The sequence below is a fragment of the Chaetura pelagica genome, unplaced genomic scaffold (genome assembly GCF_000747805.2).
Source record: "Chaetura pelagica isolate M959 unplaced genomic scaffold, ChaPel_1.0 scaffold133, whole genome shotgun sequence".
NCBI lineage: Eukaryota > Metazoa > Chordata > Aves > Apodiformes > Apodidae > Chaetura > Chaetura pelagica.
In genome coordinates this window covers 426,133-426,646 of record NW_009952795.1, presented here as the reverse complement: position 1 = coordinate 426,646, position 514 = coordinate 426,133, and the positions used below count along the sequence as shown (strand labels likewise).

The 514-nt window shown below is 66.0% G+C and overlaps 1 protein-coding gene across 1 annotated transcript in view; it reads left to right on the top strand.

Moving 5' to 3' along the window:
- Window positions 1-208: 208 nt before the first annotated feature.
- ADRA1D (adrenoceptor alpha 1D) overlaps window positions 209-514 on the top strand; it is a 42,036-nt gene continuing 41,730 nt past the window's right edge. The window contains exon 1 of the mRNA XM_009994712.1: window positions 209-367. Within this exon, the coding sequence (XP_009993014.1) occupies window positions 209-367 (159 nt within the window). The remainder of the gene's footprint in view (window positions 368-514) is intronic.

The following is a 514-nucleotide window of genomic DNA, read 5'->3' as shown; positions in this document are numbered from 1 at the left end:
CCGCCCGGAGCCGGCGGTGGGGAGGGGGGAGAGGAGCAGAGCATCCCTCCATCCCTCCATCCCTCCATCCCTCCTCCATCCCGGCCGGCGGGAAGGGGGTGCGGGGTGCCGAGCGACTGTCGGAGGGGGCTGCGGGGATCATGCCGGGGGGGCTGAGCCTCGGCATCGCTTTCTCCTCGCCCTCCATGGAGCCCGGACTTTTTCTACGATGACTTTTTCTGAGCTGAGCAATGGCAGCTTGAGTGGGAACAGGACGGGCCAGGGCAGCCCGAGCGGTGCCAACCGGTCCTGGGGGCTGCAAAGCGAGGAGACCCCCCAGGGCAACGGCACCACCTTGACTTTCGCCTTGGACGTGCAGGCGGTGGGCGTGGGGGTCTTCCTGGCTGCCTTCATCCTCTCGGCCATCGTGGGCAACATCCTGGTGATCCTGTCGGTGGCTTGTAACAGGCACCTGCAGACTGTCACCAACTACTTCATCGTCAACCTGGCCATCGCCGACCTGCTGCTCAGCAAC